This window comes from Acipenser ruthenus, chromosome 4 (assembly GCF_902713425.1).
Source record: "Acipenser ruthenus chromosome 4, fAciRut3.2 maternal haplotype, whole genome shotgun sequence".
NCBI lineage: Eukaryota > Metazoa > Chordata > Actinopteri > Acipenseriformes > Acipenseridae > Acipenser > Acipenser ruthenus.
In genome coordinates, this window is record NC_081192.1 from 72,212,785 (window position 1) to 72,228,453 (window position 15,669).

The window sequence follows — 15,669 nt, forward strand, 5'->3', positions numbered from 1 at the left end:
TCAGATAGGTATCTCTATCATGTGAAATTTGATTAAAGTCAATTATCAAACATGGAATAAGCATATTTATAAGAATTAGCGACAGAAAAGGGAGTACTTAACATACTCGTTACACAGAAGAAACCAAGATATGTTAACATACTAATAAAAAGACGATAAGTCTAAATTAGTACTGTATACAATAGAATACAGTGTCATGTTGCACATCCAGAAGAATGCACTTAGCAATTTTTTTGTATGTTCATAATGTTTAACTTTTTTCATGACGCAATTTTCACACATTTAACACATTGTTATAAATAACAACATCATTCTCCAACCATTGTTTTGTACGGTATATATCTTTAATAATGTGTTGGGACTCATGTGAGGATGATGTCATGTCAAGGAGTGAAAACATAACCATGTACTTTGGTTTGAAAAATATGTTCAGGAAATACTGAAATCAGACGCCCAACCAAAGCAAATAAGCTAAACTTAAAGATCTACAAAACATCAGACAAGACAGCCAAGCTATAGTTTATAGTATTTTTTTTATTAGAAATATGACACATTAATTTTGTGCTCTAAAAACTGTACAGAAACAAACAGAAAAATAACATAGAACAAAGAATAAAAAATAAAAATAAGTAAGAGGGTTCAGACAAATACAACTGATCAATCAGGAAGGATAGGGGGGACTAAACAGGGAGGGAGGGGGTAGTACATTGACAACGATATTAAAACACACATCATTACATTAGTTACAGAACACAGTTATAGTCCAGTAACTGAACAGGAAAATTCAGAAAAACCTGAAGCACATTAGAAAGATATTTATAGGCTAAAATTCATTCTGTGTAACTCTATAATTACAATACTTTACAACAGGGCCACCACGGGCCTTGTGCTTTCAATTCATGTGCAATCAAAACTATGACAATTGTATCACAGTTTTATTTTAAGTATTCCTTTTTTTTCTGTCAACTATTTTGAACTTTTTAAAATGTTTTTTTTTTTTAATATAATACACAACTTGACAAAAAATATGCCATTATTATTAAAATTATGAATGCAATATGCTTGTATATCAAGCAATCAACAGAGCAACCCCTTTTCATCTGATTCCTGTAAAAGTCTTCCAAGAATTTTAAATGTCAAAAATACTATTCTGGCTAATGTTTATGCTTATGTTTATGTTTAAGGTCCTGGAGGTTGTCAAAACCTTAAAGACTTGGCCTATCACTGAGACATGAACCTAGACTAGGTATGCAGTGCTTTCATATTCACATTACCCACAATTGTCATGAACACCCTCACGCTAATACTGCAAGGCAAGGACTGGCCTGGACGAGAGAGAAGAATGGTGGTGTTATAACAGTCAGCTTATTCTTTTCATTCTTTATCACCCTCTCAAAGACCCAATCAAATGGCGCATAAGTAACTGTAGCCAAGCTAATTTTAAACCCTCTCACTGTCGGTGACATTGGACTGGCAGCAACCCATGAAGCACTGGCAATTATTACTTTTAAAATAAATACAAGTATGCACACTAATGGATGCACATGCACAAGCAAATGTCAAGGAAATGTTTAGTTTGACTCTTCTTGTCTTACCCACAGCATCATTCTGAATGAAAGTCTGGACTGTCCCACGTTCGTGAACAGTTTGCAAACAATCCTGTTCATTTTCTGGAAAGTCTATATCTTTCCTTTTCATGATCTAATTCTTGAGCCACTCCGTCATAATACTGGTCCAGTCCGTCCGTCGATCTGTCGCTGTCTTTTCTTCTTGCAAGGTGTTTGTCCCATTAATTTTTCTGAGGCAGCCATAAACATTATTTATTCCAATCAGCGAGGGGGTTGGTACAGGGGTCTACTATGTGCTGTAGCTGATAACTGATGATAAGGGGCTTAGGTTGCAATACAAACCTTTAAAATTCTTTCTCTGACAGTTCCACATTGGCTCCGTCATAATACAGTACATATCTCAGGCTTTGCTTCCAGTGTAAAGTTTAAAGGCATGTTAGAAATTAGACATTGGTGGCTGAGAGAAAAAAAGCAGCTTCAGCTCGCCACAAGCAGTACGTCCGGCTACTTAAAACGCAGTTAGAGAAACCCCACGGGGTGCACTGGGTCATCAATGTTCTTGATATGGAGGTTTCACTTTACTTATTGTAGATGTCTTGTAGGTGGTGGACAGGATCAAACATATTTTAAAAGCTTTGTTCTTTTACACCATCAACTCAATCCGATGTAAAAGAGCTTAAATATATTATATAATAACCTCAGCAGGTCAACCATCTTAAACATTTGACCACACAAGTTTGTCCCACTATCTTGTCCGTGAAAACCATCCAGGTTGTATTACTTCATACTGTATACAGAACTAGAGATGTACTTTTCTCTTTTTGTATGGAACAACTCTTCGGATATAAAAAGCACTACTTCTTAATTGCACCATGGTTTCGAATGAAACCCAGGTTGTTTCTTTTTTTGTTAAACAAAAGGAAAATCATAAGAACAGAAAATCCCTGCGTGTTGCTGTTAGTCAGACTTCCGTCTGCAGGTCTATGATTTCCTGGCCAACAAGGGGGATGGTCGCTCCAGCTTTCTCCCAATCTACGGACTTCAGCTCCAGGGGGGATGCCTGTAGGGTCTCCAGATCCTTGCGCACCCATGAAGGGGGGGAGTGCGTCTTGCGGATCCCCTCCCACACTCGCTTGTTGGGCGTCTGCTGTTTATCCTGCTATAACAAAACCAACACATGTTATTTGGTGATCATTTACTTCCACTGTCAGCCACATACATTTTTTTCTGTATAGAAGGTTTATTTAAAGTTGTAATAATGACACAGGAATAGCGCTAACTAAACTGAAAGAATTTGGCCGCATACAAAATACCAAGATTTCAGTGGTATAATTTAAATAAAATCTACAGTAGAGGCCTGCTGTCATACATTTGCAGAATTTGCTACAGTTGCATTGATAATTTCTTGGTAGTAACATTGCACTGGGTGCAAAGAACGGTATATAATTTTAGCAATACAACAAACATACCGTAAGGTTACCAATGGTTAAAACAAGTGAATAAATCTAATTCATAACCACAAGTATAAAGAAGGCTACAATATTTTCATAACTACAAATGTTTAATTATCTAGGTAGTCTGTAAAAAACATAACTCTGGTCCTGTACACTCTCTCTCTGTATACATTAACTCCTGATAAACTATGACATGGATCTGCTTTTCAATTCCCACGCAAACAAAAGAAATAGTCGCAACAAGCATTGCTCGTTAAGCTATTAACATTATTTTATAAATCAACAGAATTTCGGAAATCACATTAGGACAATTATTTAATAATGAAATAGGCATAACGACTGCTTGAAAATGCAAAACATAATGCTACGTACTGATTTATTGATTAACATTGGAGTTATCATTTACAACCTTTTGAAAATCCTGCCCAAAATGCTTTACCAATATGCCTGTGGCAGGATAACTGGGTGGGTGGCGTCACAGGCCAGGAAATGCAGGCAGACACACACGAACTCCGGGGTGAGTCGCCAATGTGCTCTTATTTTATTAAATCAAATACACTTTAAATAATAAACAAAAGAGCTTGATGGCCAAACAAACAGTTTAAACAAACAACACACTAAACAAAACAGGTATTGTGCTGGTCTTAACCCAGCACACATAGCAATTGTTTTTAAAGCCTTTATCTCCTTTGCTCACTCTCTCTCTCATTCTCCATTCAACACTCTATCCCCATTGTGAGTGACTGATGCGCTTTTATATACATGGTCATCTCCAAATGAGTATTTACTTCATTAATTTGGAGATGGCCACATTACGCACATGATTAGCTGGATGGGGAATTTTAACCCCATCCATGCTGCAAAACAACAATACTAATCCCTTTCTTTAAATCAACACAAAAAATACATTTAAATCATAATACACAAATACTACAGGGGCGGGCATACCCCGTCACAATGCCTAATAGACAGGTTTGTAGCATTTCATTGCAAAAAATGTAATATTCCTTTGTATAAATGGCTTGTATATATGCCTAATTGAGGTTGTATCTTTGTAAATGCATCTTTATTTGATGTTTTATTTTTTCCTCAAATTGAGGGTCGGAAATTTGGGTTGCATCTTAAATTCGAAGGAATACGGTATGTGTGTCATTTAAAATGTTTACAACATCAAAAACATTAACCTCAAGATAAAACTATAATAACTAACTAAACCTTTTATTAAAGCCAACATATAAATTGTCCTAAGGGACTCGGTATAACTTTCTGTCGCTTTGCACTTTCTGTAGACTCTTTTGCGTTTTCTTCCTTTGTTTTTCTTTTGCAAATAAGACATGCAGTAGTCCAGATAAGCTCCGTACCTGCTGTTATTACGCATTAAAAAAGCTGAAAAACGCACTAAATTTAAATTTAGCATTTTTGCTACACAGCTTGTCTGCCTCCCCTCCCGTCTCCCCTAAGTCAGTGTGATACCTCGAAAAAAATGTGCTGAGCCGATAAAGAACCTTGCAGAACACACGCCTGGTTGTACAGTAGTTCAGAGTAACATTGCGGTTAAAATGGAAGGCTCTTTTTTAATGCCTACCCCATTACCGTTAAAGATTGTACAGTATTTATCAAGATTACTTGTGACTTCAAGGTAATGTTGAATTTTAACCCCTGAAAATACAGTTTACTCTCTCAGTGTTAAAATTAGAGGGTAAGTTACTCCTAGACCCAAAACCTTATCTGGAGCGCTGAAGACATGTATCAATTTTTCAGTCGAGAAACGATACACAGGATAATCTGGATATACTCTATCAAAACACCGAAAACAATTCAACCAGCCGTTACTAAAATGCAGCCATACTAAATAATAATCAGAGGTGGATGATCATTTTGAAACTATAGTCACTATAAACTTTGAGCTGCTAAACAACAATGAAATATTTATGAACAGTGGTTTAGAGATAATATAAAATACAGTTACAAATCAATTCAAGATCATTATTTTCTTTTACTTTAATTTTTATGTTTTGTCCCACATACCCTTTTTGACCTTTAGGAGTACCCCCAGGGTTGCTTCTGAAAAAACGTATCTGGTTTTGGTAACTTTACTGAGTATGTTTTTCTATTCTCTAAAATAAAAGAGTAAAAAGCTTTGACAGTGTAGCCCTCTGTGTATTTAGCTTCCACTTTAATTAACAAGCAGACAATTCTGATATTTAAATGTGCATTTAACTGGCATGGGCAAATTGAACCAGATGAAGGAACTGTACTTCATTTAAATAAAAATGTAAGCAAGAGCAAACAGTCGGAATGGAACAGAGTCCCTTATCTGAGTTATTTTTCCAGAACATGTACTTTTGTTCCCGAGATACTCACCGTGAGGTTTGTTTTATCACTTCCCCCAGATGAGACACTCCAGCGATTCACAGACTTGGGGGAAACAAGAGGAAAAGGTCAGTTAGAAAACATAGGACATATGATTCAAATGAAAATAAAACACTGTACAACAAAATAACATTACCAATGTACACATACATAAGTGTCCAGAAGGGTTATCAGTGTTTGTTTTTCAGTAGTGGAATACAATACTATTTTTTACTAGTGGTCTCATCACAAATTGCATATATTATTAACAGTATCAGGTGAGGTTTTGACATCTCAGCTTAGATCCTGAACTGTCCACATGACAAAACCTTTCATTTATACTGGCTAGGCATCTGGGTTTGGAAACTATCTAAATTAAAAAAGGTCAAATGTCTCTTCAGGTTAAAGTAGGAAAGACACCTGAAGAATAGACCTAAGCTTTGAGGTCTGGAAAGCTTGTGATTATTTTTTTCTTTAGTTAGTCCAATAAAAGGTATTACATCTCCTTCTTTTTGTCTATCACCTCTGGACTAAGGTGGCTACCATTTCATCAATCAACAATCTATAACTATAAAACACTTATGTATATGTATTAATACTAAAATATACGAGTTTCGACTATAAGTCTTTCTCAATCGGACAATTGTCGACAATTTTTTTTACTAAGTTTCTTTAAATATATCTCTGCATTTGCAAAACATGTAATGCAACCTCAATGGATTCCCCTGTGGAAAATCTGAAGGAGTCCCACTATATACAGAGTAAATTGTATAAATTGTATTGGTAGAGTAGATTTGTATTATTAGATTGCATTTATCACCCATGCTTCCTGTATGATGATTATGAGTAAGCTGCATTGCCCCTGTGCCTTCACTCTCTGCCTCACCTTGCTATCCCCTGGTGGCGACTCCCTCTCTGCGTGCTGCAGCTTCCTGTTCAAGTCCTGAAACATGTCTTGATGCCGTTTTCGTGTGTGCATGATTTTCTAAGGAAATAGAAAACAATATTTCACCATCATTCATCCTCATACAAGCTATAGAACTACAATACCATTATACTGTATTATATATTCAATTCACCACCTGGAAGTATATGGAACAACACCACCTGCTGGACATTAAACACATTACAAAGTAGCTGACCTAAATCTTGAGGTGCACAGTAACACTGATATCCAAATGAGTAAATTGCTAATGAAATCAAATATGTCTAGTTCAGCACATCTCTAATGTGTGTTATGTTGCGTAGGTTTGTCAAAGTAAACACAAGGTGCAACTTTATATATTTGCTACAAGTAGAAGCAAACACGTTTTTTTTTAAATGCTGACATGTGACAAGTGTTAAAAGTCAGATGTTTCATATTAAACGTAAGGACCCTAATTAATTATGCAATACTTTTAACAGCAAAATTCTACAGTAAACGTATTCTGTTTGAAATTGTTGCCTTGTTTTTAGCTAATGTTAACAGATTCCTGCTTGAGTTTCCATGTAATGACTGCACACAGCAGCTTCTGTAGCTGTTGCTAGGCAGTCATGAACCAGTTCCAGGAGCATGGCACCAGCAAACTTTAAATGTGTAAACTGAAATCAAATAATGTTACTTGGGTAACATTGAAATTAGAAATGTAAACGTAACTTTATGATAAATATAAAGACATACTAAATGCTAAGCAGAACGCAGTGACTAATAAGAAAAAGCAAGATACTTGGAAAGGAAATATATTTAACTCTGTACTGCAGTTCAATGTAAAACGTCTACTGTTGACTTTGTGAATGGATAGTAATGTCAACATTTGCACTGACCATTAAAAGTACAACCAGGTATCCTTGTTTTGAATTATTTACAGGTTATTGAATAAACAAAGTAACTTGACTTAGATTCATCTGGGGTCAGTACTTGATGGCTAGTTGTAATTAGTAATGTTAAACTATTATAATGTTGGAATGCATTTTATACTGTTTTGGCCAGGTTACAATATTTGCACTATTCAGATTATTTTATGAATGTTATTATTTGTTGGAATTAAACAGATGTAGAATATTTAGGTTGCTATATGATGAAGTGTTGTTTTATTCTGAATACAGCAAAAATGATTATTTTTGTTGCTGCTCAACTGCGTCTTGGTACAAGTTTCATTGAGCTCTGTATTTGAATTCAGTAAACAAAAGGAAAAACCTATGCCTAAGGAAATAAAAGAGTACGAAGAAATCTCGTCTTGGACATTGTTTGTACTCTTTGTGAACCCGGCTGGCTCCTCTGAAGAGTGAACTGGGAGTGAGCAGGGACTACAGTTTGGGTAATTGAATACACAGGAATTTTCCCACTATCCCACTTCTGATCATTCAATATATATATATATATATATATATATATATATATATATATATATATATATATATATATATATCAATTTGATATATTCAGGTATTCCAGAACTGCACTTTAAACCCCCCATCTGTCATTTTGATAGAGCAGAAACACAATTATGACTTGCACAATTAAAATGCAGTTGTACATGCTGTTGACTATGTGTTTTATACATGTTTATCAAAATTCCAGTAAGAATGAAAAAAGTACATATTTACCTCGAAATCTAATTCTGCATACCGAGATTTCCGCCTCTGGAAAGGAGAAAGAAAGTAATATTTGGTTAGAGTCGATGCTGAACTGTGCTATTTGAATGCCAGTGTTATTGATATTTGAATATAATTTATTCAAATTGCTTCAGAAGAACATGGACATGTGAGAGGCAGCATCTGTGCGTTGAGGGGTCCCTGAGGGAATCCACACTATATGGGCATCCCACAGAAAAATAAAATCATTCTATTCCAGTTACCACTCGCACCACTCGGATCAGATTTTATCAGCACTTCAAATACCTTAACAACTCACAATACTGGCCCAATGTTTAGTGTCCAGATCAGAGATATGCAGGTGGGCAGGGAAGGCAGATACCACACTATTGGATCTGCCAGCCAATACTAAAAAAGCAAAATCCGCCAGCTATCAGTTAATTAGTTTGGATTGCACATCCCTCACTGCAAGTAATTGCCAAAAGTGTCCACATATGGTTAGTTCTGGGCGTAGCAAAGAAGAAGGAGGCAGTTTGATAAAGTGGTTAGAATGGTGAGTTTGAATCTGTATTTAAACCAACCCAACCGATGAACATTTAATACACACAGTACCTGACGCACGCTTTCAGAAGCACACATCATCCCTTCCATGCTCTGTGTTATATACTCTAGTAAGGCAGAGTACATAACACACACACACACACACACACATATATATATATATATATATATATATATATATATACACACACACACATTTTAAAAGCATTTCTTAACAAACAAGGAGCAGTAAATCTTGAGACTGAAGCCAGGGGCAGCGATATTATTTCTGTGCTTGGGAAAGCCAGCTCAGCGCCTTCACTAACTTTACTATCTTCTATCACTAACAAACTATAAAACTCATAAATCCATATCCTTTAAAAACGAGCACCATTTTCTCTGTGGTGCAGCTTATTAGTCCTCACTCCTCTGCTCAAATGTTAACAGTGTTGTAATGGTCAAATTGGGTTATCTATGGATGTTCATCCTTGTTCTGCCTGCAATCTGTGACTAGGGTAATTCTGTCCATGGTTTGTGCCTGACTCATAAATCATACATATTCTTATCCAATCAAATACAACACAACCTTGTGAGTCATTTACCATCAGAAGCATGCATTGACTGCTCATGGATGACCAAAGTCATGTTCCATTGTTGTCTATGGACTAACAATGTATAACCATGGCGTGTCTGTGGTTATAAGAGCAGGGCTCAATTAACTTCAGCTACAGCTTGGTTATTATCTGTTTCCACGTGAAATCTAATTGTGATAACTATTTACGTATCATATCTGTGAACATATCTGTGTGTATGTGTTTTATGTCAGGCCAAGTTCCTATAGATAAATTACAGTTATATATGATTGTTATATTAAAATTAATTTACACAACAGGTAAGCAATGTATTCTAACTTCAGTAACACCAGTGCAAATCCACTGGACAACAACTGACCCATTGGACTGATGTTTCATGTCATTGCTACACTGTATTTGTTTGGCTGCTGCAGCAAGACTTATTGGAGAATAGAAAGCTGTGACATTGTTTCTATTATGTCTTTTTTTTTTATAAAGGTTTCAAACAAGATTCCAGTTCCAAAACCCCTTGAGTACTTTCAGTACTTGGCTGCGTGCAGGTTACCAGACTTTTTCTATGAGGATATGAGCACGATATGCAGCTGAGATTAGTAAATTATAGTTTTCTTCATGTACTGCACTTTGTCTTTCCTTTTGACACAATGTAAGTTGTTGAAACCATTTGATTACTTATGGTTTATGGTGTACTATATGTACTCATCCCCAAAGCTTTAAGACTGATTTTTAGAATAACATTAGGTGCACTATTTCAAGCAACTAAATTGCTTTCTAAGTCTCTCTTGAATCGATCTCTGCCTGTGAATGCCAGCCTAGACAGTCAAACTGAGTTTGCATTTGCACTTAGATAATTCATCAGCCGGCATGTTCCTATGCAGTAAACAGCTTAAATGTTCAGATGATGAAAAGCTCTGCCCCAGAAGCTCATTATTTCATTGATGTTGCTTATTTGTAACTGACAAGGAGTAGAAGTTGTCAGCTGTTTTGACTGAGAGCTTTTGCCAGCGAATCAGTTAACTCCTGAAACTGAAGTGCAGATTTCCATTAGAGAGAGACTCTGTGTGTAAAGTAAACTCTGCAGGCAGTCCTAAACATACTAATTATTCCTACTTATAATCCTGTAAGAAAGATCCACCATCTCCCCTGGCTATTGTCACCTTTAACACTGAACTCATAGGTCAAGAAAGTTAATTAAGATGTTTAATGTAACTCAAAAGACACTTGATCTCAACCTGATTAATAGCTATAAAGACATTGTCTGCTACTCCATACCTTGAGACATATTAGGTCATTCATTATTAATTAAATAATAATAATTTTTTTTTAAAAATCTATCTGAAAGGAGCCCCTAAGTAGCCACTATATTTTGCCTCCTAGTCCCTCAGCTCTAATTACTAGACGAAACTGCCTCCTAGTCCCTCAGCTCTAACCACGAGACCACTAGATCAAACTGCCTCTTCAATATCTCAGCTCAAACCACTAGATCACACTGCCTCCCAGTCCTTCAGTTCTAACCACTCGACCACACTTCCTCACAGTCTCTTAACTCCAACCACTAACCACACTGCTCCGCAACTCCTCAGCTTTTACCACTTGGCCACACTGCCTCTGTTCTTAATTTACTCCTGACACAATGTGGTACTTTGCATGTTAATTAATGAGAGATTAGATTTTCTACATTGTAATTAAGTTACAAATAAGCTGCTATGTTCCTTCTGAATGCAGACATGCCCTGGTACATCTGAGTCTGAGAGCTTTACCAGCCAAGGCCAGAGGGACAGACAAATACAAAGAGAAGCCCAGAAACTGTAACTCTCAACCTGACCTTTATAGTAAGATGCAAATGCAACACAACATACTCAGCCCACTGTGTGTGATGGAATGTGACAACCCCCTTGGTAAATGGAACCACAGCAATTTCAGTATATTAAAATGAATACACTTAACAGAATCTGTGGCTGCATATTTTAATGAGCTGATTGAATGCCTCATATTAATGGGAGCAGCACTTTTAAATGCAACAAATAATGCATCGGATGCATGTTGCTCAATTATTGTGGGTCTAGTCTCAGCTGCCATTGGCTCCCCAGCCTCCAGGTTTCACTTCATGTGAATTACACAGCTGATGTTTTATTCACAACAATCCAAAATGACGCTCCACTTCATTTAAAAAGTGTAACTGGGTTGAATTAAATGTACATCAATATACTACAATGCCGTGCCTTATGTTTAATGTTTCAGTGTGCTGTCTGGTTACTTTCCTCCAGCACACCTTCACTATGGCAGCAACTAGGAGCCAGTGTGGCTCTACTGTATCTTACTGTGTCCACAAGTCTCTGAGTTGTGTGGTTTCCTTAATTCACTAACTTGAGTAGGGCACCACAGTCGCCAAGTAACTAAATACTATAGCAGTTAAATATCTGTTTGTTAACAACACACACTGAACTCCAGCAAAAGCTTATTAAAACAAATGTTTTTTGAGTTGCAAAGTATGCTACTTTCTCTATGATATGTGTAGCAATCCTTACAAAACTAAACAATAGTACTGACTTCCATGAACAGTCTTGGACTTGTGAAATTTCCCGTAGACAACCTTGACCAGTAAAATAGTTAAACAAATAAATAAGTACTATATGGAAATTAGTCTTACTTCTAAGGAGCTCATGGAGAGGGTGGAGACAGTCTCGCTCTTCGACATAATTCCTGAGTTTCCAGAATCCCCGGCATCACACATGCTGTTGGTCACCTGCGAATCACTGGAGATGCTCTGGACGTTTTGGACAGGCGAGTCACGTTCTGAGCAGGAGACACTAACATGGTCCGCAGGCAGAGTCTTCAGCCCAAAGCCTGTGCCAGGCTCCCCCCCAGCCATGTTCAGGTGGATCAGCCTGGTCTGAGGAAGCTGGTCGATGCTGATGTTGTACTCAGCCGGGTCCTTCTTTGGCTTGGCCCGCAACGTTGAGGTATTGCTGGGCAAAAGCACGTAGCTGCTGCCATCAGGGACAGAGTTCTCTGTCTGAGTCCGGGCCAGGTCTGCGTCCAGCTGTTTGAAGAGTTCTCCGTCGCAGATGTAGATGGACTTGGCGGAGGGCAGCTCGCCACCGCTCTTGTCCTTTTTCAGCGTCAAGGTGTGGGTGGCGTAGTCAGCCATGTTCTGCATGTGCAGCTTGGTCATGTTGGTGGGGAGGCTGTTGAAGTTTACCCCCTTCTGGTGGCTGAGCTGCTGAGTTGCCAACTTTTCATCTCCCTGAAGTGAGGACCGCTTGAGAGTGCCTAGGATGGAGTTTGATCGGCATGAGAGCATGTTCTTGTTCAGAACTGGCAAGAGCAAAACACCAAGGGGCGAGGGGTCAGGACTGCTCCCCCTGCTCAACCCTACCCCGATACACTAGAGCTGTGCAAAATATCCCCTTCCTAGGCCTGATTTTCAAAACCTTTTTTGAAGGAAATTTGGGGTAAAGCTGAAGCCTACTTTCAACATAAATCTTAAAATGTATGTTGTTAGTTAGGCTGTGTTGTTTTGTAAACTATTACAATATGTTTTAATTAATTGATTTACAAATATATTATTGCACTACAGCTTATCAAGCACTGGTATTCAGTTTCATTGTAGCTAATACCACATCATTTTATTATTATTGTGCAGAATAGAATTATTATTACAGTTTTATGTTAAAAGAGATGTAATATTTCTCTTAAAGGGAAATCCATATTTTATGCATGTGTTAATATTTAAATATAAAATACTATATGAATATGTTTCCTAACATTAATATATAGTTTTGTGTTTGTTTATTTGTCTGTGAATAGGATAATTTCAACATTATTTCTTTATTTTGTTTGGCAAGACTGTACCCTCTATATTTATATAGCAGCTTAGACATCTTCAGGGTACATACAAGTTACCAATAAACATGCACACTGTTTGGCTAAAGATCCTCAAGCTATCAAAATTAAAGTAATTAAATTAAGCAAAATAGCTAAAACGTACCTAAACATAATTCGAAGACTGTATTTAACCACACCACACCAAATTTGTTTATAAATAGTTTTAGATTTTACAGATACATAAAATGTATGCCAATCCTAAAATATCTTGCCACCTGGTAACGTCTTAGTGTATATGCATCCAGTGATACAGTCAATAATTAAATGCTGTACAGGGAGTTTTGCCTTAAGCTCTCAGTGCTGCTTATACACATACAATATAAAGTCATGTTACAGATTAACAATATAAATAGAAATGTATGAGAATGGAGCCCATCAGGGGCTTTTAAAAATATAATGCTGCTGATGATGTGTTCTTTTGTTTTCTTTCTAACACAAGAGATAAGTAAAATAAATATAAGCTTACCTGATCTGCATGCAATATCTACATCTTTTTCGAAATCCGTCTGGAAAAACAAAATGAAGAGTCACACTGTCATCATATAACTCATCATTTAAAAACTATGCTGCCTCTCAGTCCCTCAGCTCTAACCACTAGGCCACAATGCCTCCCTCTCAGCCCCTCAGCTGTAACCACTAAACCACACTAGAGAACCAATATACTCGCTGTTCCCAATAGGACACACCCAGTCCCTTAGCTCTCATCAGTAGCTTACACTCACTCGCAGCCCTTCATCAGTAACTAAAAGTACAAAAAGGTAGTCATGCTGATGCTGCTCACTGATGCAGCAGAGGGTCCTACCATTAGCTGGGCATGTCCGTTTTGAAAGGATCCCCCGGAGTCTCCATTCACTTCCTCCTGACGGTCCACCACACGGCACTTCACAGCGTCCTGCACCTGTGGACAAGAGCACTGCTGAATTAGTGGTTATTTATTAAAATCAGTGGTGACACAGTACATGTCTCTGTGTTTGAATTAAAAGTGATAGCTCCGAGGAGTCGAACGGGTCAAAGTTCAAGTATATTTTCCTCTAGAGGAATTATCACTTTTTGACGTCACTACTGTGGTATTATTCCTTTTTTTTTTTTTAGAATGGCTCAAGATGCAAATAAAGCCTTCATCCATGTATTATATATATTGTAAATACATCCACAACGGCACAGTAATCAAAGGGGCAAAATCTTAATTTAGTATTCATGAGACTTTTACTTGCACCAGTAAAGGAATAGTATACTGCATGGTTGTGTGAAGTGTAACAAACTGTACATCAGAGAAACAAAACATTGTTTAGCTGATCGCTTGGAACAGCTACGAAGTATAAGAATTAACACCACTACATCTCCTGCTGCCAGACATTTTAACACAAATGAACACACTGCAGAAGACATCACAATTTGTGGGATAAATCACTGTTATGGGACAAATGCTGCCAGGAAGCAAAAATAACACAAATTCATTTTCAAATTAGGCACTTTGGAACCTTTTTAATTAACATTCTATTCTGAAGTTATCATGTCATCATCCTCTGGAACTTTTCTTTTGAAAGACAACTTGTTTTACAACACTGCTTTTTCCCAAACCAGCTGAAGAAGGACTTGTAGTCAGAAACATCCTGATTATAATTTCTTTTTTTTATCAATTATTCACATTTATGTGTACCTACATTGCCTTTTTCTTTTTGATTTTGGACCTTTTGGTTCACAGCAGTTTTCCTTTTTCAAATCTTATATATAATGCTATTTATATAGCCATGGGTTTTTATATAGCCAGTATAAAATATACAAAGAATATATGCATTTTAGTGTAGTTCCTGATATAGCTTTCAATCTGTCAGTTACAGTGAATGACAGCTTTCCTCCCTGCTTGTGCCATATGGATGGCTAAATAAATAACAGTTAATAAGAAGCATTGCGCCCCAGTGTGATAACATCGCATTGCAGAATGAAGGTTGAAAGTGGCCATGTGCTACAGATGAATCATCAAAGCGACCAGCCCTGTTAGATCAACTAAGGATCTACCCTGCATTTTAAACATGTGCCGTGCACCAAAAACAAGCAAACTGACCAGCTTGGCAAACCCCAGGGTAAGTGCCTGTGAACAGGCTGGCTGTAGGGGTGATGTCAAGCCAGGGATGAATGCAACACACACAGCTACTGTGGGCGAAACTGAGATGCTGTGGCGCTCAGTGTTTTATTGTAAAATACAAGGTTAAACAAAACAAAACACTCAAAACACGAACAGACAGACAAAACAGCGGACGAACAGACAAACAAGTACCATGTGGGTGCGTCGTAGCAATTGTTATTTCTTTCTCTTTTTATTTCTCCTCTCCACACCCGTTCTCCACTCACCAAACACACAACCCCGACTGAGTAAAACGTGCATCTATATATAGTGTTGTGCCAGGATTCAATTACTAATTAATTGTTCACTTGAATCCCAGCATGTGAACTAATTTGTGCAATCACATGCACACATGCTATTACATACTTTATCTGCATGTGAAGTGTTTATGCAATCCCCCTGCCTAAATACAACTATATATTTTAAATCACTCGTGCTACACAGACCCATTTATATCCTGATCACCAATACCTATACACCAAAATTAACACACCACACGCAACACAACACATAACACACAAGTGGGCAGGGCACAATGCCACAGTGCCCTACTAATTCTGGCTGTAGGAATCATGGAT

The 15,669-nt window shown here is 37.3% G+C and overlaps 1 protein-coding gene across 6 annotated transcripts in view; it reads right to left on the reverse strand.

Annotated features, from left to right (window-relative positions):
• Positions 1-514: 514 nt before the first annotated feature.
• LOC117400494 (adhesion G protein-coupled receptor B1) overlaps positions 515-15,669 on the reverse strand; it is a 102,501-nt gene continuing 87,346 nt past the window's right edge. For 4 of the 6 annotated variants that reach the window (XM_059022730.1, XM_059022726.1, XM_059022731.1 and 1 more), the window contains 7 exons: positions 13,769-13,864; positions 13,433-13,472; positions 11,729-12,351; positions 7,961-7,996; positions 6,261-6,359; positions 5,387-5,440; positions 515-2,727 (listed from right to left, as the gene is read on the reverse strand). In XM_059022730.1, the coding sequence (XP_058878713.1) occupies positions 2,530-2,727; positions 5,387-5,440; positions 6,261-6,359; positions 7,961-7,996; positions 11,729-12,351; positions 13,433-13,472; positions 13,769-13,864 (1,146 nt within the window). In that variant the 3' untranslated portion in view covers positions 515-2,529. The remainder of the gene's footprint in view (positions 2,728-5,386; positions 5,441-6,260; positions 6,360-7,960; positions 7,997-11,728; positions 12,352-13,432; positions 13,473-13,768; positions 13,865-15,669) is intronic. The other 2 variants (XM_059022727.1, XM_059022729.1) reach the window with 1 other exon arrangement.